The sequence below is a fragment of the Dromiciops gliroides genome, chromosome 2, assembly GCF_019393635.1.
Source record: "Dromiciops gliroides isolate mDroGli1 chromosome 2, mDroGli1.pri, whole genome shotgun sequence".
In the NCBI taxonomy this organism is placed as follows: Eukaryota; Metazoa; Chordata; class Mammalia; order Microbiotheria; family Microbiotheriidae; genus Dromiciops; species Dromiciops gliroides.
The window spans coordinates 128,951,423-128,977,074 of NC_057862.1; the positions used below are offsets into that span (position 1 = coordinate 128,951,423).

General features: G+C 36.5%; 1 protein-coding gene across 5 annotated transcripts in view; it reads left to right on the forward strand.

Moving 5' to 3' along the window:
• Nucleotides 1-25,652, forward strand: part of CHD2 (chromodomain helicase DNA binding protein 2) — a 190,046-nt gene that overhangs the window by 138,217 nt on the left and 26,177 nt on the right. For 4 of the 5 annotated variants that reach the window (XM_043983504.1, XM_043983506.1, XM_043983501.1 and 1 more), the window contains 10 exons: nucleotides 2,906-3,079; nucleotides 5,524-5,699; nucleotides 8,048-8,089; nucleotides 10,480-10,619; nucleotides 20,002-20,140; nucleotides 20,368-20,518; nucleotides 21,656-21,778; nucleotides 22,910-23,038; nucleotides 23,570-23,710; nucleotides 24,298-24,432. In XM_043983504.1, coding sequence (XP_043839439.1) covers nucleotides 2,906-3,079; nucleotides 5,524-5,699; nucleotides 8,048-8,089; nucleotides 10,480-10,619; nucleotides 20,002-20,140; nucleotides 20,368-20,518; nucleotides 21,656-21,778; nucleotides 22,910-23,038; nucleotides 23,570-23,710; nucleotides 24,298-24,432 — 1,350 coding nt within the window. The remainder of the gene's footprint in view (nucleotides 1-2,905; nucleotides 3,080-5,523; nucleotides 5,700-8,047; nucleotides 8,090-10,479; nucleotides 10,620-20,001; nucleotides 20,141-20,367; nucleotides 20,519-21,655; nucleotides 21,779-22,909; nucleotides 23,039-23,569; nucleotides 23,711-24,297; nucleotides 24,433-25,652) is intronic. The other variant, XM_043983505.1, reaches the window with a different exon arrangement.

Below are 25,652 nucleotides of genomic sequence, written 5' to 3' on the forward strand. Positions count from 1 at the left end.
ACAAATAAGCTATACACACAATAAATTAGGGAAAATCCATGGAAGGACGGCACTAGCATTAAGGTAGAACAAGAAAAACTTTTTATAGAAAGTGGTATTTTAGTTGAGACTTGAAGGAATCCAGGAAATGGAGATAAGGAATATAAGTTAATACAAGAATGTAATATAATACAAGTTGAGGGCATATAAGTGGAGAGAAGACAAATGTAAGAAATGTAGTGATATCTGGTGGGTCTTTACAACTGATTTTATATAGGGGATAAGGGAGAAGGATAATAAGATGATTCTGGGTGATAAATGGGTGGTTGGGAGAGTGATAGTATCCTCAGTAGAATCACAAAGTTTGGGGGAAAGACAGACTTAGTATAGGAAAGATGATGAGTTTTGGGCTTTGGCATTCTTTTATATATTATTCTCTGTCCCAGGAAGTAATTTTCAATAGATATGAAAAAATATCAAATGGCAAAATGTGCAGTCACTTTGTCCTTTATATACACAGAAACACATGAGGTTGCTCTAGTTTATTATTCTTGAATATTTCATGTCAAGATTTCCTTTTCTTTTCTTTCTTTTTTTTTTGTGGGGCAGTGGGGGTTAAGTGACTTGCCTAGGGTCACACAGCTAGTAAGTGTCAAGTGTCTGACTCTGGATTTGAATTCAGGACCTCCTGAATCCAGAGCCAGTGCTCTCTCCACTGCGCCACCTAGCTGCCCCAAGGTTTCCTTTTCTTAAATCTGAAGTCGATTTCTTTTCCTAAAGTCAGTTTTCTGAATTAATATAATACTCATTCATTCCAAGTCAGGGAACAAATTGGTATGCTTTGCTAGTAGGGCAGAACCTTTGAAGTTCAAAATGGAAAACCTTCACTTTAAAATAGCTGGGTTCTGATATTTGGTATTTTAATTAAAAGTCAATAAAGCATCCAATGTAATGAGGAACAACTGTTGCTTTGAATTTTGTACTCTAAAAAACTTAAAATTCTTATTGAATATCAGTTTATCACGTTTATAGAGGTATTAATATCCATTTATTATGGACTCAGCATTTTATATCTTAATTAAAACCTGTGTAAATTTTCCAATTAACATCAGACATCTCATTTCACTAAGAATATAATTCAAGTATAAAACATCTAAGACTTTTGTATTTATGTTTGTGTTCAGTCTTTTCCAAAGTTCTAATGGGGGATAATTTAGAGAAGGAAATGAGTATGATAATACTATATGTGTAAAGATAACATAAATAATGCTCATCATCTGATTTTTTAAAATTAAAAACCTGCTTTAACATTTTGCCATAAGTTTTAGAAACTAAGAAAAAAGTATGTGTGACCAAATGCAGGTGGGTAAGGAGGAGATAGCACTTAATTAACCCTTAGGACCAAGGAGGATTTAAGTAACTTTTTTATTTGCTATCCAGTAGGGGAAAACCTCCTGCTCATTGACCTAAAGGGAGAATGTTACTTCAGAACTGTTCATCCCAGGGAACAAGGCATCTTGAAATCTCAGCTTCTTGATATTCTGAGTCATAGCATCTTATTATCTTTTTTTTTTTTTTTTGTGGGGCATTGAGGGTTAAGTGACTTGCCCAGGGTCGTACAGGTAGTAAGTGTCAAGTGTTTGAGACCACATTTGAACTCAGGTCCTCGTGAATCCAGGGCCAGTGCTTTATCCACTGCACCACCTAGCTGCTCCTAGCATCTTATTATCTTGATAGAAATATAAAGTCATATTTAAAACACTGAATAAACTTAAATGTCAGGTTTTTATGATTGGAAGGTGCTATCATTTTCATTTGGATTTGCTTCATTTTGTCTTGGTTTCTCATAAAGTCACTGGCTTCCATTTGTTCAATCCTCATTCTTAGGCAATTATTTTTATCAGAAAGCTTTTGTACCTCCTTTTCCATTTGGCCAATTTGACTTTTTCAAGCCGTTGACTTTTTTCTCATGTCTTTCCTGCATCCCTCTCATTTCTCTTTCCATTTTTTCTTCTACCTCTCTAACTTTATCTTCAAAGTCTTTTTTGAGCACCTTTTTGGCCTGAGACCAATTCATATTTTTCTTGGAAGTTTTAGATATAGGGGCCCTGATGTTGACATCTTCCTTTGATGGTACACCTCAATCTTCCTTGTCACTGAAGAAACTTTCTATGGTCCTCACCTTTCTCTGTCTGCTCATCTTGCCTTTCTTTTACTTGACTTTTAGCTCCTTAAAGTGGGGCACTGTTTCCAGGCTGCAGTATCCCAAGCTTAAGAAGTCCAAGGTAGTATGATTTAAGGAGGATCAGGTTGTTCACTTGCCTGGCCTGTTCCCTGGTTTGTAGATGACCCCAGACCAACTTGCTAATCAACCAGCCTTGTGTGTTGTGGTTGTTAGCTCTGATGAGCCTGTGCCCCTCCCCCACCTGGGCTACTGCTACTGGAGCCTACCTCCTGGTTTTCAGTAGGGGTGTAAAATCCAAGTTCTGCCTTAGCACCAGCATAGACCTCTGTAGTCTCCCCCCTGCCCAGGGCTCAGCTCACTCACCAGACCATGAGCTTAGTTCCAGACAACACTGGTGCTTCAGCTGATTCAGAGGCTCTGGGGGTCTCCTTCTCTGGTGAGGCCTTCCTGGGACTGGATCTGTGTCAGGGTGACTGTGGGGTTGGACTCTACTCCTGTCTCAGCACGGCAGCTCCCTCCTTCTGACCCAAGCCGTTCTTGGTTAGAAGATGATTTCAGCACATTCTTCTATGAGTTTTCCTGCTCCAGGCATTTTCCTATGGTGTTATTTGGATGTTTTTTGGAGCAATCGTGTCATGAGTTTGAGAGCTCACTGCCTTTCCTCCGCCATCTTGGCTCTGCCCCAGCTAGACTCTTTTTCCAGTGCTATCATTTTCAAAGTGCTGGGTCTTTTCTTTTAAGGTGGCCAATTTTGCAACCATGGAAGATGAAGAAACTGAGTTGGAAGAACGATCACATAAGGACTGGGATGAGATAATTCCAGAGGATCAGAGGAAGAAAGTAGAGGAGGAAGAACGACAGAAAGAGTTGGAAGAAATTTATATGCTGCCCCGAATTCGGAGCTCCACAAAAAAGGTACACTGTTTTATGGTGGAATGGAATCAGTTGGGTAGAAGGAATTATGACCATATAAACTTGCAGATTTGGATTGTGTATTTCATTCAAATTATAAGCAAAATCTTTGGATTTGTTTTTATATTTTCTATATTGATGTTTTTACCTACAAGACATTCCTTTTTTTTTTTTTTTTTTTGGTGAGGCAATAGAGGTTAATTGACTTGCCCAGGGTCACACAGCTAATAAGTGTCAAGTGTCCACTGTGCCACCTAGCTTCCCCAAGACATTCCTTTTTAAATTAAATTAATTCTTAAAATTTTATTCTGTTGATTTATTGGAGGCACTGGAGGTTAAGTGACTTGCCCAGGGTCACATAAGCTAGTAAATGTCCGAGGTCAGATTTGAACTTGGGTCCTTCTGACTCCAGATCTTGTGCCTTGTGCACTGTTCCACCTAGTTGCCATAGAGATGATAACAGAATTAATAGGAGCTATGAGATTTCCAAGTAAAATGGTATGCCAGGAGAAGAGAAGAGGGTACTCAATAGATCCTTTTGGTACACCCAGGATTAGTGGGTGTGATCTGGAGATCCAGAAAACACAACTGAGAAGGATTAGTCAAAGAGTTAGGAAGAGACCTAGTTAGATTATTGAACAGCTAGAATGTAGCTTCTCTGAAAACTTTAAGAGAGTATCAAGGAGAAGAGGGTTATGGATAATGTCAGAGGTTGCAGAGAAGTCTGGAAAGTTATGTATTGAGAAAGTGGTCATTAGATTTATTGGTTAAGAGATCACTGATAACTTTAGGGATGGCAATTTCAGTTGAATGGTGAGGTCAGAAACCAAAATGTAGAGTTAAAAAGAGAGAAAAAGAGATTGTTGACAGCATTCTCAAATAGTTTAGCCATAATAGGAAGGAGAGATATGGGATGATAACTAGTGGGGAAGGATGTATCAAGCGAAGATGGAGGAGACATGGGCATGTTTGTAGGCTGTAGGGAAGCAGTCAGTAAACAGGGAAAAATCAAAGATAAATGAAAGGGTAGGAATAATAAAAGGGTTAAACTGTTTTCCCAAACAAGATGGAATGGAATTTCTTGTGCATATAAAGGGTTCTTCAGATTATACTGTGACCATTTGAGATAATAATGAAATAAATACCGGTAGAGACTGTAATGCTAAAGATGGATAGATCCCATCTAGGTTTTTGCATATAATTAAAGATTTAAAATTACTTGCTATTTGGGGGGCTTGGGGAGAGGCTGCAATAGGTATAAATGGAGATTTCATTTCATCCTCAGAGACAGGATGAATCAACATTTATTGAATGTGTTTTATGTGTAGAGTGCATTACTTGGGTTTTTGTATAGTTATGTAGAGAATAAAAGTTTTAAATATAGACTATAATATAATATATTATACACATATAATACAAAATATAACATAAAATGCATATATGTTATATATAACTATACTATATTACATTATATAATGGAGAAAATATAACCCTTAGGGAATTTGAAGTTTAATGGAAAAAGACAAGGGAAAGATATCATTTCAATATGTCGTAGCTTCTGTGAGAGAAGAGATAATCATGCCTATTTATGAATGAAGGAAATGGCTCTACTCAAATTGGGAAGTCCAATAAGGGTCTTTAAAAGCTTTTTAAAAAGAAATCTCTTATCCTTTCAAATATAAGTTGCTTATTCCTGTGATAATAAACCTATAAATGAAGTATAAAGTACTTTTGAGACTTGGCTTTAAATTAGAATAGTGGAGAAACATTGCAAAATTAGTTGCCACTTTGAGTGGTTGTTGTTTTGTAACATACTTTTATGGAATCAGATTTATTAATCATCATGGATCCCAGAATCACTGAACTACAAATCTGAGCAAGAAGCTCTTCTAAAACATTCCCAACCAATGGTCATTTAGCTCCTGTTTGAAGACTTTTAGTGAATGGGAATCCATGACCTACTGAGGCAGTGCATTTCACTTTTGAATAGCTCTAATTGTTAGGAAGTTTTTCTTTATATTGACTCAAAATGGCTTTGCAGACAATCTCTAGAAAGGCAGTTATATCCATATTGGATTATCACACATATATTACAAATACTTAGAAAAGAGGGCCACAATATTAATATAAGCACAAGTAAAATGTTATAAATATAAATTTTGTTAATATCATTTAAACACTTTATATTTAGATAGCCGTATTCATAAATACTTTCACATCTGTTCTGATTTGATCCTTACAACAACCCTATGCGGCTACAAGGTAGGTATTATTATAGCTCCTTCAGATGGATCAGAATACTGATGCTAAAAGAAGAAAAAGAACCTGCCCAAATTCACATAGCTACTTAGTGGCAGAAATAAAACTCAAACTCAGTTCTTTAAGTCACAGCTGAATGATAGGCTTTGGCACTTGTTACACCATCAACCTGCTTCTGACTCTTTCAGCCTCAGGCTAATGATAGTGACTCAGATGTTGAATCCAAAAGAAGAGCCCAGAGATCTTCTGCTTCAGAGAGTGAGACAGATGATACTGATGATGACAAGAGGCCAAAGCGCAGAGGACGTCCTCGGAGTGTCAGAAAAGACCTTGTAGAGGGATTTACAGATGCTGAGATTCGAAGGTTAGTAGAGGCTTCTAGTCATACTTATTTCAAATTATGTGCTACTTTGAATAAACTGATAGTACATGAATGCAGTCAGTTTGCAAACACTAATTTGCATTGGAAGATTAAAATTGTGGCTGCATAGCTGGATTCTAATAACCCAGAAGAGTGGAACAGAACCCCTCCTCCGTCACACCTAGACTCTAATGTCTTCTGGTGATTCTGCGTCTTGTTCAGCTTTTCTTGCTGCTCTTTGTTCTTTGGTTACTCCTAACATTATTTGACACAAGCAAAAAAAAAATTCTGAATGAACTGGCCATCTCTAGCATTAAAATAATTAGTATCGTGCATGGAGAAATACTGCATGTGTTCTAGTGGCTATAGTGAAGGTAATATTATTTGTTTTGATAACCTCCTATCCTTACATCTCTTCCTCTACTGGATTCCTCTTAAGCCTTTTCTTGTCCTCATAACCTCCGGTCACTCCACCCCTTTCTGTTCTTTGAAGTTCATTCCTTTTGGTTTGGCTAAATTTTCTTTCCTTTGAAATATGACCCTTTAGTTACCAAGCTTAACTCAACACTGTCTTCTGACATCCCTCATCCCTGTGTCTTGTTGCTGCTTATGCTTTGCCAGTTCTCATTCCTAGGTTAGCCCCACCATTACTCCATTCTCTGTTTCTGAGTGCTACCCAAAAAACTTTAATCTTTTTATCCTCTGCTTTTTTTTTTTTTTCTGTCTACAAACATACTTAGGTTTCCACCACCCTTAAAAAGGTCAAGTAAACTTGACCCTGCTCTCCTTTATTTCACAGGCAAATTTAAAATAACAAAACAATTCCTTTTCCCCCTCCCCCACTCATAAACACAGGGGGAAAAAGCAGACAAGAGTAGCTTATATTAATTGTCTCCAATTTCTCACCTTCTACAGGGTAGATCAAAAGTCACAAATATTTAATAACTCCTTTTTTGTTTTGTTTTTAATTTACAGTAACATAGCATCATATACAGTATATATAGGAAATAAATTTATATTACATGTGAAAACTCAAATCTTGTAAATGTCAAAAAATTAAAAACATAATTTTCAAAAAGTTATTACTTTGAAAAAGTAATACATCAGACCCCTTTTTGACTTTTGGCTTACCATATATTTATTTTTTACTCGCTAAGCAATCTAGCTTCTGACCACATTCTTTGATTAAAATTTCTTCTTCAGTGATTTCTTAATTGCTGAATCCAATGGCCTTTTTCAGTCCTCATCCTGTGTGAAATTTCTATAGCTTTCAGCACCACTGATACCTTCTAAATGCTCTCTTCTCCCTTGGCTTTCATTATACTACTTGTTTTGTTTTTCTGGAGGCTCAGTGAGGGTTACACAGCTAGTAAGTGCGAAGTGTCTGAGGCCAGATTTGAACTCAGGTCCTCCTGAATCCTGGGCCGATGCTTTATCCACTGCACTACCTAGCTGCCCCCTATCCTGCTTGTTTCTATTTCTCATCCCACCTGTCTGACTGTCCCTTCTTGGTATTCTTTGCTGAATCATCATCTGTGGCTCACTCCCCAAGTATGGTTATATCCTATGGCATTGTCCCAGGCCATTTTCTCTTCTTTCCTTAGACTTTCTCTTTTAGTTAACTCCTGTCAGTTTAATTTTCTGTGCAGACAACTTCCAGATTTATATCTCTAGCTCTTCTTTATCTCCCAAGTGCCATTTTCCCATGACTAACTGCCTCCTAGACATTTCTACCTCAGGGTCCCATAGGCATCTCAAACTAAGAATGTCCAAAATGGAACCCGTTTTCCCCTTCACCTCCCCTCTTCAGTTTTAATACTTCAAAGAAAGCCCAGCATCTTCACATTCTCTCACCTCTTTACTTACTCACTGCTCTGAATTTTGCTTGGTTGTGTGTATGTCTCTAACTACACCTTTTTAAAGAGCTTACTACTTGGGTCTACTTCTGTCTTTGTACCCCCACTTCTTAGCATAGGATCTTGCACATAGCACTTATTAAAGGACTATTGAAGTATAGTCTTGTAAGACCACTTTCTTACAATCTTTCTATTTTAAAGTGCTATATATATCTTACTGGTGCCAAACCACATTTTTTTCCCTAGCTCCATATTTCTTGTCTGCACAGACTGAAGTAAAGAGAAACTGGGATTAGAATAATTGGCATAAATGTAGTTGGGTTCATGACAATTCCAAAATTCATAGAATGGAATTTACATCAAAGACTGTAGGTATTTGCACAGTGTTCCATGTTACTCGGAGTGAAGTGAGGAACACTTGAAAGTATGTATTTTAGAATATTATGTCATTTTAATCTAGTTCTTCCTTATGCATCTTTATTGGTTTTTTCTTAGGTTCATCAAAGCATATAAGAAATTTGGGCTTCCTCTTGAGCGGTAAGTTCAATAGTAGTTGTCCACCAAATACTTTATTCACAGTTTAACCAATGCCATGAAAACTTTATTAACTGAATTAAAATACTCTTTGGGGGAAGCTAGTTGGCGTAGTGGATAAAGCAGTGGTCCTGGATTCAGGAGGACCTGAGTTCAGATTTGGCCTCAGACACTTGACACTTACTACCCATGTGACCCTGGGCAAGTCACTTAACCCTCATTGCCCCGCAAAAAAAAAAAATACTCTTTGATATTTTATATGCAGTAGTGATGGTATCATTTACCTTTCTTTAGAAAATACTGGATACAATTTGCATTCAAATCATTAGATTTTGAACAATTCCAAAGTGAAAAACTAGGTTTGTTACTTTAACATATTCTGCTATACTTCTTAGAGTGTACCAGTATTGAATTTGAAGCTGTTTCAAGTAGTCTAGTTTTCTCCTTTCATTTGTACTCTATACACATATAATACAATACATAACAAACCCATGTTGGGTGGACTCCTTGTGGTAAACTTATGGGAAGACATAAACAAGACTCACACAAGATGGGAAGGCTATGAATTGCATCATAGAAAGAACTTCCAAATCTGTGAGATCACAGATCTTTCAATATTTGAGTCATATTACTGATCTAAGGGAAATTGTCCTGATTCTTATTACTAATAAATTAATAGTAATAAATTATGAGTAAATTATTACCGATAAATATCTGTTCTAGTACATGGAAATTAAGAATTCGTGTAGCTTCTTCTTTGGAGAAGGGATGTTGTCCCTTTAGAAACAAATATCATTAGCCATTATTTACAGACAGGTATACTGAAATACATATACATATTGCATAAAATCATATAAGCACACAGTTTTGCATGCAGGATCAGAAGCCAACAAACATAACTCCTAGGTCAGTATCTGTATAGGTAGGATACATTTCTATAGTGAGATTATTTTTAAAACCCTGATATTTTTAGATGTTTTGAAGTAAGGTTGCTGACTGGTTTAGATAATGAATAGAATTAGTTCATTAGGGATGTTGTATTTATTCAGGTCTGAATGCTATGAACCTGTTGGATCTTAGAATTAGCTGGATTAATAAGTAAAAATGTCATCTTGTGGCAGGCAACATGTTCTCCTGGATGGTTACAGGAAACGTCAAATACGTTTTTTGTACCTGGGTCACAGTGGAAAAAGTATTTGTTAGTTGTTGACTCTATGCCAGAAACTGTGCTAAGCAGCGGGTATACAAATACAAGCAAAAGAAAGACAATCCTTGCCCTCAAGGAGCTTATATTCTTATATTCTAATGGAGGAAAAACATAAAAGGCTGAAAAACATAGGGGTGGGGGAAGAGGGAGTGAAGGTACTCATTGGAGGGGTGTTGTTTTGAAGTCTAGAAAGTTAGGAACCGGCTGGGAGGGGAGGGAAAGCAGGCTTCCCTCCCAGAGGAATTCACTAATGGGAGACAGGGAGCTGACTTAAAGAGGAATACTCCAAGGGGAGAAGGCTGCATGGGTACTAGGATGTTCTGGGGCAAGAAGATCTCAGGAATTAAGTGAAGTTCCAGGATGAGACAGTAATAGAGGCATTATTTTGAAGTCCATAAAGTCAGAAATAAATGTAAAAGTCTATATTTGGGTTTAAAAAATAAATTTCACGAGTACAGGAAAGGGAAGGCATGGCTAGACAGGGGTATCTTTGAAAGACCCCTGGGGTTTTAGTGGATTGAAGTCTGAGTCAACTATGATATGAAAGCCAAAAAAGTGAATTCATGTGTATCCTACATACTCATTAATAGAGGCTGGTATCCTGAATGAAGGTGGTTATGGCTTCTCCTGGTATGATGGGCTACCTCAAGACGTAATGCTTCCCTCATTAGTAGAAGTCTTAAGAAAGAAGTTAGAAAATCACCTGTCAGAGATGAAATGGAAGGGCTTTTTGGCTATATAGGTTGGATTAGATGACTTCTGAAGTCCCTTCTGTCTCTAAGATTCTTTGAACATACATGATATCCAAAGTTTAAAGAGCTCATCATTATCACATGTCAATGGAATTAATCAACGTGAATACTCTTCCAGGTATTGTATGATGTACTTCTCAGTACAGAATACTAGTTAATGCTTGCTCATCCTATCCAGGTAGTTTAAACATATGTGGGGGGAAAACACCCTTAAACTGTTCCTCTATTCTATATTTAGAATATTTCAAGTACTATTTGAAAAATAGAAAATAAAATTTCACATACTTCATTCATGCTAAGAGTGAGGAAAATAGAGCAGAAAAAATTCTCTTACTCACAAAAGTAGGTGGGAGGGCAATGATGCTAGGGGTCTCTGTCCAATATTAGAAAATCAGGAATAGTTTCTGAAGTGTCTTAAATTTGTCATTCCACAGTCTGGAGTGCATTGCTCGGGATGCTGAGCTGGTAGATAAGTCTGTAGCAGATCTGAAGAGATTGGGTGAATTGATTCATAACAGCTGTGTGTCAGCAATGCAAGAATATGAAGAACAGCTGAAAGAAAATGCCAGTGAAGGTAAGTCCTGAAGGTCATTCTGCTGAACTCTGGTACATGTAGTCCCAAATTTCCACAAGTGCTGTAGTTCCATTTCCTAATTCTTTATTTGCTTCAGTTGTTCTGACATTGCCTTTGTGCCATCTCCAGTGATTTTAAGTTTATGGAGAACTAAAGATGATACATATATAACAAAGAAGTTGACAAATAAATATTGTTTGATAAATAGGAATTCAGTGGATATAGTATGATAGACTCAATTCAGGGCAATAAACATTTAGTCAATCATTGTACGTATGTGTGGATGTATATGTATATGTGTGTATGTATAGGCCACTAGTGATAAGAAAGACAAAAATAAAAACAGTACCTTGCCTCTAAGATCCTACATTTTACTAGGGGTAGGATATATAACCTAGCCCCCTTCTTTATATATGTATGTGTGTGTGTGTGTGTGTGTGTACATATAAATTAGTATATGTTTATATGCAGAAATATGTATGTAAATTCAATTGAGGAGGGATAGAACAATGGAGAATGAGTACAGGTTGTGTGTAATGTGATGGAAGGCTTCATGGAGGACAGAGTTATATATAGTAAGCAAACTAGAAATTGTATGAGGAAAGGGTGAGAAAGGCTTGCATTCTATACATTGCAATGAACTGAAATGGATAGAATGTAGAGTGATCAAGGAACAACATAAAATGCATGTGTAGGGTGGATCAGGAAAAGGAGAGACTGAAAGCAGGGAGAACAATTAAGAGACTAGTATACTAGTCCAGTTCTGAACAGGAATGGTGGCCTTTTCCATGGAGAGAAGGGGTAGATGGAAGAGGTGATTTGGAGGTAGGATCAGCAAGAGGATGTATGAGCCGAGGAAGAGAAAAGAGTGAAGGATGCCTCTAAAGTTCCAAACCTTGTTGACTTCAAGATGGTGCCCTCATCAGAACTAAGGAAACATGGCAGATAAGCAGTCTAGAAGAGTAGATAATTGGTTGTTTTAGATGTCAGTGGGACATCTGAATGGAGATGTCAGCAGGTTTTTGGAAATGTGGGACTAAAATGTGGAGAGGGATTAAGTAATTATATATACAAACATACATACATACATACATACATACATACATACATACATACATATGTGTATATATATACACACACACACATACTCATAAATACAAATACACATGTATATAATAAAGAGATTCATCAGTTTAGATATAATAGAGAGGCAGAGAGAGAGAGAGAGAGTAGGATACAAGGTCACAAGTAAGTATTCTGTCTTGGCCCACTTGAGAAATAATGTTACTTTTTTACTTAGAGCCGTGGCATTCAGTAGTATGGAGGTAAGGCTGAGAAGGTAAATAAATGGAGGTGGAAGGTGAGATAGAACAATGATCTAAGAGGGGAATTTGAGTTCAAGATTATGGGACTAGCAAAGTGGTGGTATGCCAACCCTTTGGGTAGATGAATGATAATAAAGATTTAGGTTGTTAGAACCCAAGGTAATCAAAGGGACATCAACATGTGTTATTAAAAATAAATCACTAACCATGAAAGCAGGGGTTGAAAAAGAGAGGAAGAGGGGCAGCTAGGTGGCGCAGTGGATAAAGGACCAGCCCTGGATTCAGGAGTTCCTGAGTTCAAATCTGGCCTCAGACACTTGACACTTACTAGCTGTGTGACCCTGGGCAAGTCACTTAACCCCCATTGCCTCGCAAAAAAAAAAAAAGAGAGAGAGAGAGGAAGAAATGTAACTGAGATACTCAATTTCTTGAAAAAAGAACATGAATGAATTGTAGGCTGGTAGCATTCAACAAGAAAGATATTATTAGTGCATTCTTATCTTTGTTGTGCTACAAAGGTTTCAGAGTAAGTTGAATGACAACAGGAAGCGCTGACTTGATAGTTATTGTAACCCATTTCTATTTTAGCTTTGGATGAGTGGTGCTTTGTGGACCAAGTAAGTAGCGGTAGTAATCCTGGATTGACATAAAGCTCAAATTATTGTCCTTATAAATTGACAAGGAATGTTTTATTTTATTTATTTTTTATTTTTTTGGTGGGGCACTGAGGATTAAGTGACTTGCCCAAGGTCACACAGCTAGTAAGTGTCAAGTGTCTGAGGCCGGATTTGAACTCAGGTCCTCCTGAATCCAGGGCCGGTGCTTTATCTACTGTGCCACCCAGCTGCCCCCTATTGTCTTTATAAATTAAGAAAAGTTGTTCAGTTTATGTGGTTGTATTGTGATTTAATTTTATAGAACAGTGCTTGAAGTATATCATTGGTTAAATTTTATAAATATTTTTATTGTAGTGAGATTTTTGTTGCAATAGGATTTGGCCTATAGTTGCGGCTATTTCTCTGGGGAAGAACTTATGTGGCTTTTTCCATTGATGATGTTTTTTATTTTTGTGACTCATTTCGTGGTTCTTAGAAATACTGTAGAACAGCAGTGGACATAGATCTTAACCTGAGTTCTATAATCCACCAGCTCTTGTGTGGTCCGTCTTGTAGCTTTTGTTGTCCAATGCTTTCTCCTACAACATTCCACATTTGCCTGTCCCTTCTTTCCCCAATGCGTGGGGATCTCCCTGATTTCTTTTTTAGTGGTGAAAATCATTTTAATTTGTCTGTAGGTCAGCTAGGAATCATTGAGTTTGATGGAAACTGAAATTTGCTGTCATGATTTCTTCATATAAGAATCACAAAATACTTGTCTGTTTGTTACTACAATAAACCAGGGCCATTTCATTATCTCAGGGGAAAAACCTTTGCCTAGTTTCTGAGATACATTAGTTACCACAAAAAGTAGAATGATCTCAAGGATTTCAAATTGAGTCATTTAATAGCATCATTTAGTTAGTAGGCATCGGTTTTTATTTTTGAACCCCAATGATTTTTTTCTTTTTAACGTTAGGCAAGAGTTAATGTCTTTGTCTATGTCTTAGCTATAAGATATCAAGTTTTAACCTACCCATTCTTTTAGTAGAAATCATTTTAAGATTAGCAGGGTGAATAACTTGTAAAGTATTTGAAACTTCTTTGAACTACCTATAAGATAAAATTTTTATTATTAGAAATATTTAAAGAACTGATGCTGAAATTTTCTTTTAAAAATCTTTCTTTTTTAAAATTCTAAACATAAGCCCTAAAAAAGGTACAATTCCATGTATGAAGCAAAACATGAAAGTGTACAACTCCATTCTGTATTGCTTGCTTTAAAAAATATGTATGTGTCTACCAATTCTACCTGTTAATTTTCAGAAGTGTTCTACTTATTAGTATGCACTTCTTAACTTTTTTTTTGTTTCTCATATGCATTAAAAAAATGTTTCCATGCTCCTTCCTCCTCTGGGTTGTCATGACTACTGCTTTCACCACCCCTAATAAAAACAGAAGAAAAGAAAACTTTTAGCAAATAAGCATAATTGGACTTCTGGCTAAGATGGCTGCCCAAAAATGTAGCAGACTGCCCAGCTCCCACATACCTATTCCAGCAAAACCTTGAAGCACTAATAATTATCAATAAACCCAATGTGAAACTATAGTAAGTGAATTATTTCTATACCAGAACTTCACAAAAAGTCAGCCAGAAGTCCAAGGGCAACAGGAAGAAGGCTGCTGGCAAAGCCAATACCAGGTTGGGTTACTCTTGAGTGTGATTAAAGACTTGCTAGAGACACATTTTTCCTAAGGCTCTGTATCTGGAGGAAACAAGATCAGCAGGCTGCCCTGAGAAAGCCCCAGGGTTAGGACTTTGGGAATCATGGATAGAACCTATGCAATGAATAGCAACCAACAAAGTGTGGCAATACTCAGACATTGACATTTCCAGGCCAACTGGCTCTAAGGTCCCTTACATTTTGTCCTGAGGCACCAAAGAAGGTCCTGAAGATAACATCAAAGATCAGGGGAGATAGCTAACTCTTGTAGGTGAAGATGAGTGAAAGAACCAAAATGACCCAGATCAAAACCAACAGAATTGACTATACTAACCAAAAGCCCATTGGAGGGGATGGGGAAGAGAAAGGGTCTGCACCTGACACAAAGCCTCAATCAAGGAAGAGGGAGAGATGAGTATATAGATTAAAAACACTCACCAGTATCAACAAGTAATTTAAATCTAGAGATCTCAAAAAAGGAGTAACTTTGTAGCAACTAATGACTATTAAAAGAGACTCTGGGGGAAAAAAAGATTTTCCAAAAGGACTACATGAATATGTACTTATTACTGAATATGTATTTATATTTCCTCCTTGGGGAAAATGAAGCAATAGATTTAAAAATGAAATAATGCTTCTGAAGGAAAAAATTGGAAGGGGAACAGATATCTTAGAACAGAAAGTGGTAATCCTTGCCTAAGTAATGAACTCCCTGAGAACCAGAATAGACCAAACAAATCAGTAGCTCCACCAGATGTAAGAACTATTAGGACAAAACAGAAAAAAATAATTGAAGAAAATGTAAGATCTCATTTAAAAAACAACTGACCCGGGGGCAGCTAGATGGCTCAGTGGATAGAGCACCGGCCCTGGAGTCAGGAGTACCTGAGTTCAAATCCGGCCTCAGACACTTAACACTTACTAGCTGTGTGACCCTGGGCAAGTCACTTAACCCCAATTGCCTCACTAAAACAAAACAAAAAACAAAACAAAACAAAACAACTGACCCGGGGACAGCTAGATGGCGCAGTGGATAGAGCACCAGCCCTGGAGTCAGGAGTACCTGAGTTCAAATTCGGCCTCAAAAACTTAACACTTACTAGCTATGTGACCCTGGGCAAGTCACTTAACCCCAATTGCCTTACCAAAAAAAAAGAAAAGAAAAACAACTGACCTGGAAAACAGGTCAAAGAGAGGTCATTTAAAAATCACTGCCATCCCTGAAAACCATGATTTAAATATTGGATAATATATATTTCAAGAAACAATAAATTGGCCAGGTCCATTAGAACTAGAGCATATGAAAAATAAACCCACCAATTACCTCCCAAAAGAATATTCCCAGGAATGTCACTATATTCTTAGCTTTTGCTTTATTGTTTTATTTTGTTAATTGTTGGTAATGTAAAAACAAAACAGAACAATGAAAAATAAAAAGAAACAGAACAAAATTAGATAGAAAGAATTCACTGATCACTTCCTAAAAGAAGCTCCCAAAAGAAAAGTCCCAGGAATGTCATAGCCCAAATCAAAAGAGATTCTGCATCAAAAAAAAAATACTGTAAGCATTGAGAAAAAAGCAGTTTAAGTACCAAGGGATGAGTCAGGATGATAGAAGACTTGGAGTTTCTTTAACAAATGAGAAGAGATCTTGGAATACAGGATTCTAAAAGACAAACTATATGGGCATACAACCAAGTATAACTTAACCTGCAAAGCTGAGTAAACATCATAGTCATATAAAATGTACCTTTGTTGAAATAGAAGACTTTGAAGCATTTATGATAAAAAGACCAAAACTGAATAGGAACTTTGAGATTAAAAAAAAACCTCAAGAGTCAAGAAAAACCTACAACAGAAGTGGTAAAAAAAAAAAAAAAGATAAGAGACGTGAGCAAAACTAGAAGAAAACACACACACAGTTTGGTTTAGAAATACTCAACAGAGAAATAACAGGAAAAAAATCCTCAACACAAGCAAGTGAAGAAGGAATTTAAGATAGAGGAAAGTATTGGGGAGGGGAAAAGGAAGAGAGGAGAAAGAGGAAAAAATCAAGGGGATTCCCATCAATTGGAGGAGACTGAATGAATTGTGTTATATGAATATAATGGAATATTACTAAACCATAAGAAATGACCAAAGAGAGTATTTCAGAGAATCCTAGGAAGCAGGAGATAATGTAGTGTGAAGTGAACAGATCCAGGAGAACAATTTTGACAATGAAAACAGTATTATAAAGAAAGATAACTGACACACTTAAGAACTCTGACCAACCATGTATCTAGAGGACCTGTGATGAAATGTGGTACTATAAAAGTATCTGGGTAATTTTCATTTATGATTTCTTGAAGTATATTATTTAGGCTTTTTAAAAAAAATTATGTTTTTCATGGATACTTCATATCAAAAAGTCTATACAAGAAGAATATTAACATTGTAAAACAATAGGGGTGGTGGCGGCTATGGAAACATTAAATTAAAAGAGAACCACAGATAAACAGTAGTTTTGAAAGTAACATGTAAAATTATGTACTTTTTAAAAGAGCAAGCTGCGTGAAATGGATGTTTATATTTTAATAGGGAATCCTCATGTTCTGTGTATACTGAAATGCTCTTTTAAAAAAAATTTTTAAGTTCAAAATTTTTTAAAAAGAAAGATGGGGGGGAGCAGCTAGGTGGTGCAATGGATAAGGCACCGGCACTGGATTCAGGAACACCTGAGTTCAAATCTGGCCTCAGACACTTGACACTTACCAGCTGTGTGACCCTGGGCAAGTCACTTAACCCTCATTGCCCCCCCCCCAAAAAAAAAAATAAAAAAAAAAGAAAGACGTTACTGTTTATGGACTAAGATGTTAATATTTTGCATTTTCTTGATGATTAAATAAGTCCTATCCAATATTTAAAACAAATGTGAATAGTCTAGCAAAATTTCCATTCAGTGTTTATGTCCAAAAATGTATATATTTTTAATTCTGCATTTGGATTCCATCACTGCACTGTCGGTAGATGGTGAGCATACTTCATCATAGGCTTCAGTATTCCAAAAAGAGCCCAGCATAACTGATTGCAGTGATTGGAGCCTAAAATAATGCCAGCTGAGCTTTGGAGAAAAAATAATAACGAAGCAATATTTTCTATCCCCTCCCCCAATTCCAGAATGGGCAGATATATACTCCTATAATCCAGTGCCCTGAGAACTCTTTATGCTTCTTGGTCATTTCTTATGGTGCAGTAATATTCCATTATATTCCTCCTTTCTTCCTCTCTGCCTTTTCCCTCCCCTGTATTTTCCTCCATCTTAACCTTCCTCACTTGCTTGTGTTGAGGTTTTTTTGTTTTTTCTCTGTTGAGTATTTCTTCGGGGGGGGGGGGCTCTCTGTCGAGTATTTCTCAACTAAACTGTGTGTGTGTGTGTGTGTGTGTGTGCACGTGCATGCAAGCACATGTGCATGTTTAAATCTTTTCCCATATTATGGAGAATAAGTTCTATCTTCTTTTTTCTTCTATTATGCTCTAATGTATTAATTTCACATCTTTCCTTTCACTTCTTAAAACCTTCAGAACAAAACTAATTCTTCCCCCATCCTCTTCCATATTTTTTTGTTTTCTTTCGTTTTTGGTGAGGCAATTGGGGTTAAGTGACTTGCCCAGGGTCACACAGCTAGTGAGTGTCAAGTGTCTGAGGCCAGATTTGAACTCAGGTCCTCCTGACTCCAGGGCCAGTGCTTTATCCACTGGGCCAACTAGCTGCCCCTCCATATGTGTTTTGAAGACATTAAAGTTCTGACAGTAACACTTGTTTCTCTTCCCCCTGTTAGATTAGCACATCATCCTAATTGCTTGAATGAATAAATTTATCTTTTTAAGGTTTTTCTTAACTCTTGTGTTTGCCATTTCAAAGTGCCTACCAAGTTCTGATCTTTATATCATAAATGTTTGAAAATCCTCGATTCTATTAAAGATGCATTTTTTTTTTTTACCCTGTAGGATGATACTCAGATTTGCAGGGTAATTTATTCTTGGTTGTATGCCCATATTTTTTGCTTTTTTCAATGTTGTATTCTAAGATTTCCTTTCATTTATTATTAGAAACTGACAGGTCTTATGTGATCCTTGACTGATCCCTTGGTACTTGAACTGCTTCTTACTAGATGCTTGCAGTATTTTTTTCTTTAATCTGGAAGCTGTGAATTTGGACTATGACATTCCTGGGACATTTCCTTTTATGAGGTGATTTTTAATTTTATGTTGCCCTCTGGTTCTAATAGATATGCAGTTTTTATTTATGATTTCTTAAATTATATTATCCAGACTTTTTTTTTAATCATGGTTTTTAGGGAGTCCAGTGATTCTTCTCCTTGACTGGTTTTTTATATTGGATATCTTACATTTCCTTCTATTTAAGTTTTTAAATTTTATTTTATCATAATATTTCTTATTTTCTGATGGAGTCATTGATTTCTGTTTGTTCTGTTTTGGTTTTCAGATAGTCTATTACTTGGGTAAGGCATACAACTTTCTATTCTAAGCTATTTTTTTTCTTCTTTCCCCAAGAGTTTTTATTTAATTTTTCATCTCTTGCTTCATTTCTTTTAGGTATTCATATAGTCCTTTGGGAACATTCATTTTTCCTTTGAGACCTTGCATTTGTTATGGAGTTATTCTCTCCTACTTTGGATTTTTGGGTATCTCTGGATCCATAATAATTCTTAGTGGTTGGTATCTTCTGTTTACTCATCTTTCCAGCCTTAGTTCCTGAATTGGCGCCTTGTGCCAGAGCCAGACTCCACTCCCTTTTGTGCTTTTGGGTGGGATGGTCAACCTTACTGGTCTTGACTTAGGCCACCTTGGTTCCTACACTGACGTTCACCTCCAGGGTTCTGTCTTTGCTAAGAGTGTGGGTAGTTTTTAGCTTTCTCTGGATCTTTGATATTCAGAGTTCTGTTTCTTCAAGACTTCTCTGGTATTTCATGTCAGAGTGCTAGGGATCTTAGAACTTCTGGGTCTGAGGTATCCCATTTCAAACATTGCCAACCCCATTTACTTCCAAATTCTACGTGTTGTTTTTTGAGCACTATGGGGCTTTCTTGTGGGAGCCCATTGTTCTTGTAACCCTCAGATATAGAGCCTTATATCCTACAGGTGTCTTTGGCACTTCTCATTGGGAAACTTCTATGTTGTTTGCTGTATATTGGCACTACATTCTAATGGAATCCTTTTCCTATTGTATGTTGACTTCTGACTGAATTTTTGTGCAGTCTTTGGGTGGATGAAGTCACTGTAGTTTTTCATTGGGTTTTATTATTTACCATGGTACTATCTTTAGTTTTTTACTAGAGCAGGTATGTGGGAGCTGTACTGCCTTCCTCCATTCAGGAAATCATTTTGTTTGGAAGTCCTATTAATTTTTCAACACCTCCAAAATCCTCTTCTTGTTATTAATTTTGGAAGCAAGAAAAATGAATCAAATATTAAAACTTGAAAAAGAAAATTACCACTGGATAAGGAAGTCTTAAATATTTAACTTTGAAAATAATTTGGGGATATTTCCAAAAATGTTAATTGAATATTTCATTTACACTTTATTCCTGTGAACTAATAAGAGGCAAGAAATCTAAACTGAGGAAGTAAAAACTTGGGGGAAGGAAGTAGGTGGTTGGGATATTCACCCTTTTATGTTCCATAATACATAATTAAACATTTTTTGCACTAATATGAAATTGATGTTCCTCAGGGAAAGGACCAGGGAAAAGAAGGGGCCCTACTATCAAGATTTCTGGGGTTCAAGTCAATGTTAAATCTATTATTCAACATGAAGAAGAATTTGAGATGTTGCACAAATCTATTCCTGTGGACCCTGAGGAAAAAAAAAAGTGAGTATATATGTCTGAGTATGTGTAGGTGACGTAAACTTCACTTTGAAGTTTGTTTTGTGCAAATGTTTACTATTTTCAGCATCTTTTAAAATAAGTGTAAATTACATAATGAATTTCCTTAATATATTAAAATATTGGTTCCTGTGCCAAATGAAGTTTCTTTTTAAAAAGAACTTCAGAGAAGTTCCTCAATGATATTCTTTTGCTTTTATGATTTTTTTCAGATACTGCTTAACCTGTCGTGTCAAAGCTGCACATTTTGATGTAGACTGGGGAGTGGAGGATGATTCTCGTCTGTTGTTGGGGATTTATGAACATGGCTATGGCAACTGGGAGTTAATTAAAACAGATCCAGAGCTTAAATTAACTGACAAAGTAAGTAACTGGAAGACTAGAGGTGTGTAGCAGGTTTTTTTTTTAAGTATTGGTAAATGATTTAATATTGAAGAAAACAATTCACTGACATTTAATATTAAAATCAGAATAATTTTATGAATGATTTCTTGTTCATTTGCTATGGAAACATCCATTTTTGATGGAATATGGTACTTTTTTTACAGTTGAAGAGAGGAGAAAATGCTAACCAAACTCAGGAATCCTTTTTAAATTGTGGGAAAAACTTAGTGTTGTTCTAAGTCAAATTTTAAAAATCTAAATTGTTAGTGGTCAAATACCTTTACAACTAATACCAGAGAAAGATTTTTAAAGCCTCATTTGGTGGCTTAATTAGTTCAGGTGATATAGTCAGTACAACCTCAAACACACACAAATGTGAGTAACTTTTTGGAGTTTTTTGTAATGGCATTTGACCTTTAGCTGAAACCTATCTCCTGAATATATTTAGTACAGATCATTTTACCAAAATGTGACAGCAGTTGTTTAAAAAAAAAATGGGGTAGTGAGTAGAGCAGGAAGGCTTAGATTTTAGCAGGCCACTTTCAATGTTGCGCTCCTGGCAGGGCTTTTCCTGGCACGTCAAAACAAAACAATGCTCATCCAGTGTGGTTTTTCAGAGGGTCAAAACACCCTGCTGTAAACACTGAGTTCAAATTCAGTCTGGGCTAACAGGTCCAAATATTTCAGCAGGGAATAGATCATATCCTGGAATAGCTCAGTGCTCTCTGGCAATGCTCTGAGAAGCATTTTAAATCTAAAATGAAGCTTTAACCTAGCTCCAGGCATTCCCTGCTCCTGGAAGGAGGAAATCCACGACGGCTGGGATGCTCTAGCAGATGAAGCCAACAAGCTCCCCCTACCTGAGTTGTTCTACCCTGTTAACAGCACAGGTAGGAGCCAGTGCGAGAGCTGGATTTCTCCATCCCATTTCGTAAAATGAGAACAGCTCATAAGGGATTTTAGTGTTTGGGAGCCCTGGAAAATAGACAGGTTCTGAGTTTTTTGGGGGGTGGGGAGGGAAGAACATTTTATTAATACTGTATTGCATTAGAGGATTTCCTGGCCTGCTAACCTCAAAATGGGGTGGTGGTTCTCTCTTTTTTTCTTTTCCCAAAGATATTGCCTGTTGAAACAGATAAAAAACCTCAGGGAAAGCAGCTGCAAACTCGAGCTGACTACCTGTTAAAACTGCTGAAGAAAGACTTGGACAAAAAGGAGTTGGTTAAAGAGGGTGAAGAGGTAGGTGAAGTTGAACGGTCTTTAGCTGTTCCGGAGGGAAGGTTTCCATAATTAAATTGCTATTTTGTGATGGTGAGGATGTTGTGGATATGGCAAAAACCAGGATTACCCCAGATTGAGACTTAGCTCCCTAAGTTCTTCCTAAAGATAGTTGTCTGTGAGGTTTCAGAGGATTAGGTTGATTAAGAATTTGCTTTAAGGTAAGCCCAAGCTAATGTTTGTGGAATTTTAATGAGACTATCCCTTGTGGACTAATGACTTACCAGCCTTCTTATTCCCCAGTTACTCTGTCCTTCTCCATCCTTCACCTTCTACCAGAATACTATCAGACTAGGTGTTCTGTCACTTAAAGAAACCAACAACACATTATTTACAGTTTGGATGTAATATATTAGATTCCTGTAGTGGGCATACATGGGGTCCCCAATCTTGTCACTCATTACATTATGTCTAGCTCTTGGTTATTCTTGATAATGTGCCATAGAAATAGTATTGGTAATTTAAAAAGACAAGTGAACCAACAACCTGTCTTTAGTCAAAAGTTTCAGCCTTCTAAATGAAACCTATTGACAAGGAAATTAATGAATTCATTTGAGCTTTTTTTGTGTTACTAACCCCTCTTTAAAAAAAAAAAAAGTGGTTATGAGTATTAAAGTGACCTCAAGTCACATAACAGGAGGGAGGAGCAACAACATTGGAAAAACCCAGTTGCTATTGGTTTCAGCCTTAGGATAAGAGTTGGGTTTTTTTTTCCCACTTAGAGCACCTAAATTCTTTTAGCTGTTGCACCATTTCTTTTTTCTAAAGGTTGCTCTTTGCTTATTCCTTTTGAGTCTTTGCTAATTTGTATCTGAACAATAAAGCAGCTACAAATTTAAGTAGGTTTAACCTTATTCCAGGTTTTGTTTATGCTACAGCTACCTTTAGCTGAAAACCAGCCATATGAAGTACAGAGAGGCTCATTAACAGAAAATTAGCTATTAGATTTTTTTTTTGGTGTGGCCAAAGCAATACATTCAACTATGTACTATGTATTGGTAGAGGAAGAACCCACATGGTAGAAATCACACATACTTGAAGTACAAATATTGGAGTAAGTTTTATCATTAGTGGTTCCTTCCCTTTCAATAGACCAAATTAAAGAAGCGAAAGCCCCGTGTGAAGAAGGAAAACAAGGCTCCTAGAGTGAAAGATGAGCATGGAAATGAATTCTCATCCCCTAGGCATTCAGACAATCCATCAGAAGAGGGGGAAGTCAAGGTAGGGGCCAGATTTCAGTAGTTCAGTTGAAACTTACTGTTTTGGGCTTTTTAGAGAGAGTGAAAAAAATCCATAGAATGCTCCTGTGTTTTAAACTTAACTAGTCAGAGAAGAATAGAGTTTACTTTAAGGAAAGGGAAAAGCACATTAGAGACATTGACTATATAGTTGGTTGGGAATATAAATATGGGATCTTTACTCATATTATTGCTACACAGTTTCAGGTATATTTCCGAATATTTATTATAGGTCAAAATTGATCCATGGTTACACAGCTGCAGTTAAACACATGAGGCAATAGATGTGAGACTATTCGGTATTCACCAAACATATATTGAGTGCCTACTGCATGCAGTGCAGTTAGTGTATTACAGGTCAGGGTACTTCAAAATAAATGTCTTTTTCTAAAAACAGCAAGTGACCTTGGAGCTTTGTTATATTTTTCTTTGTTATTTTTTTCACACAAGTAAATGGTTGAAGGAAACTTTGTGGCAAAAACTCATAGTCATGTGGGATTTCTTTGATTCTTAGGATGATGGCTTGGAAAAAAGCCCCATGAAAAAAAAGCAGAAGAAAAAAGAAAACAAAGAGAACAAGGAAAAACAGATGGGTTCTAAGAAAGAAAAGGAAGGTGATAAGGAAAGAAAAAAGTCAAAGGATAAGAAAGAAAAGGTATTGTTTTCTTTTTATACATTAATAAGTATACATCATTTTGAATTGTCTTAGAAGTTGGAAATGATAATGAGGTTTTCATTTTTGGGGTCTAGAGATACTCTAGTGATCTAGAGAGGTTTCTTATCCTTGGAGAGATAGAGAAACCTCTCTTTTTACAAAGGAGAATACATTAAATACTCAGTATTTTATGGAATTATCATAGGTTTTACTCTTATTTTCTGCTCTGTATTTTGGGGTGGTTATTTGGATCAGGGAACAACATAGACCTAGAACTCATTAGGGCCATGTAGTGTAATCCCATCATTTTATAGGTGTAGAAACAGTTGGAGAGAGGTTTATGGACTTTCCTCTGGTTATCCAAGTAGCATTCTGAGGTTACCCTGAGACCCTGGTCCTCTAATCCCAGTCAATTCTCTTTCCATTTTGTCATGTGACAGGAAAAGAGACAGAGAAAAGAAAACTTGAAAGTTGAAAGACAGGAGCCTGAAAGCAGATTCTCCTTCATTTTGGTGGAAAGCAGTCTCCTTGACAGATTAACTATGGGAAAGATTTTCCTGAAAATAACATTTAATTTTTTTTTAAAGCCTAAAGCAGGTGATGCCAAAGCTGGAAATAAATCAAAAAGAGCTCAAGGTCCTGTCCATATTACCGCAGGAAGTGAACCAATCCCCATTGGAGAAGATGAGGATGATGAACTGGACCAGGAAACATTCAGCATAGTAAGTACTAAAATTGGGTACCTTAGGGATTCCTGAAACAAAGTCTAAGTTAATTTGCTAGGACTCTTTTCTCTAGGTCTATTCATAGATTCTTAATCTAGCAGAATAAAAATTCATTTAAATTCCTAATATGATATTTTCAAAACACTAAACTAGATCACCATATCTAAAGGACTTTATTTTGGGTCCTGGTGGAAAGACATTTTCTTGTTCATCAAGAAGTGTCTTAAGAAAGGAGTTTTTAATCTTTTCCTTTTCCTGACTGAAAATATTGAATTATCCCTTAGTGGTATTTGCAGATCAGAAAACAGGAGTTCTTAGAACCTTGGGAGAAAGTCACAACTCAGAAAACACTCAGTGAAAGACAAAATCTCTGATGAAGATTAACAACTAGCATGATCACATGATTATCATACTAAACAGAGGTGGCTAGGTAGTATAGTGGATAGGCTTAGAGTTAGTAAGTCTTGAGTTCAAATATGAACTCAGACATTAGCTATCCTGGGTGAGTCACTTAACCTCTGTTTACCTCAGTTTGCTTCAACTGTAAAATGAGAATATTAACAACACCTACCTTGCTAGATTGTTATAAGCATCAAATGAGGTAATATTTATAAAGCACAGTGTCTGTCAAGCAGTAGGGACTTATTTTTTTCCCCCTAAATAAAACAAACAAAAAGGTAGGGCTCTCATATGCTTTCCTGGGCTAACCCAAATTATTTCAAGTCTCTTCACTATATTAGATACATTTTTGTTCCATGCTTTATCCATTTACATAATGGAATCTACTGACCTCTGTGGAGTAGAACAATTATTTGGATAGTAATATTTTAAAAATATGAGTAATAGTAATAGTAATGAAAATAATAGTAATAGTAAAATATAGGCAAATGAGTTTGAGACCATGGTTCTTTGGGAAGTCCTCTAGTTTCTAGTATCTGATAAATGTGATTGATTATAATTTAAAAGTGTGGTTTCATACTAGCTGTGTGGCCCTGGGCAAGTCACTTAACCCTCATTGCCCTGCAAAAAACCAAAAAACAAAAAAGGGTAGTTTATAGGGCTGGAGAGCTAAATAGGTATTTGTTGAGCTTACTTAAATTGTATTGGTAAAGTACTACATTGTGTTGAAGAGCAAAGCTTGCTTGTTTCTTCACTAACAAGGCTGAGAAGGTAGGAGGAATCAATGGCAACACTTTAGCCTGTCATTCAAACCCCTC